We start from the raw sequence: 224 nt of genomic DNA, 5'->3' as shown, positions 1-224 counted from the left end.
ATGTCTCAATTTAGTAGCTGTTTATAAGCGTAACGAACAACACCATCAACGAAGTCCCTCACCAGGTCCTCCTCGAGCGCGCCGGGCCCGCTGCTGACGAGGGTGGCCGGTCCCACGAACTCGAAGGTGGAGTCAAGGGACGAACTGCTCTCGAAGTCCCGCGAAGGCTCGAAGCCCTCGGGGTCCATAGAACCTGGGGGGGGGAGATGGCGTCAGGAACTGTC

At 59.8% G+C, this 224-nt stretch overlaps 1 protein-coding gene across 1 annotated transcript in view; it reads right to left on the bottom strand.

Moving 5' to 3' along the window:
- Positions 1–224, bottom strand: part of LOC119592857 — a gene marked incomplete at its 5' end in the record, with an annotated part of 2114 nt that overhangs the window by 754 nt on the left and 1136 nt on the right. The window contains 1 exon segment of the mRNA XM_037941753.1: positions 63–193. Coding sequence (XP_037797681.1) covers positions 63–193 — 131 coding nt within the window.

The sequence above is a fragment of the Penaeus monodon genome, chromosome 31 (assembly GCF_015228065.2).
Source record: "Penaeus monodon isolate SGIC_2016 chromosome 31, NSTDA_Pmon_1, whole genome shotgun sequence".
NCBI classification, from domain to species: domain Eukaryota; kingdom Metazoa; phylum Arthropoda; class Malacostraca; order Decapoda; family Penaeidae; genus Penaeus; species Penaeus monodon.
This window is presented reverse-complemented; position numbering and strand designations above follow the sequence as displayed.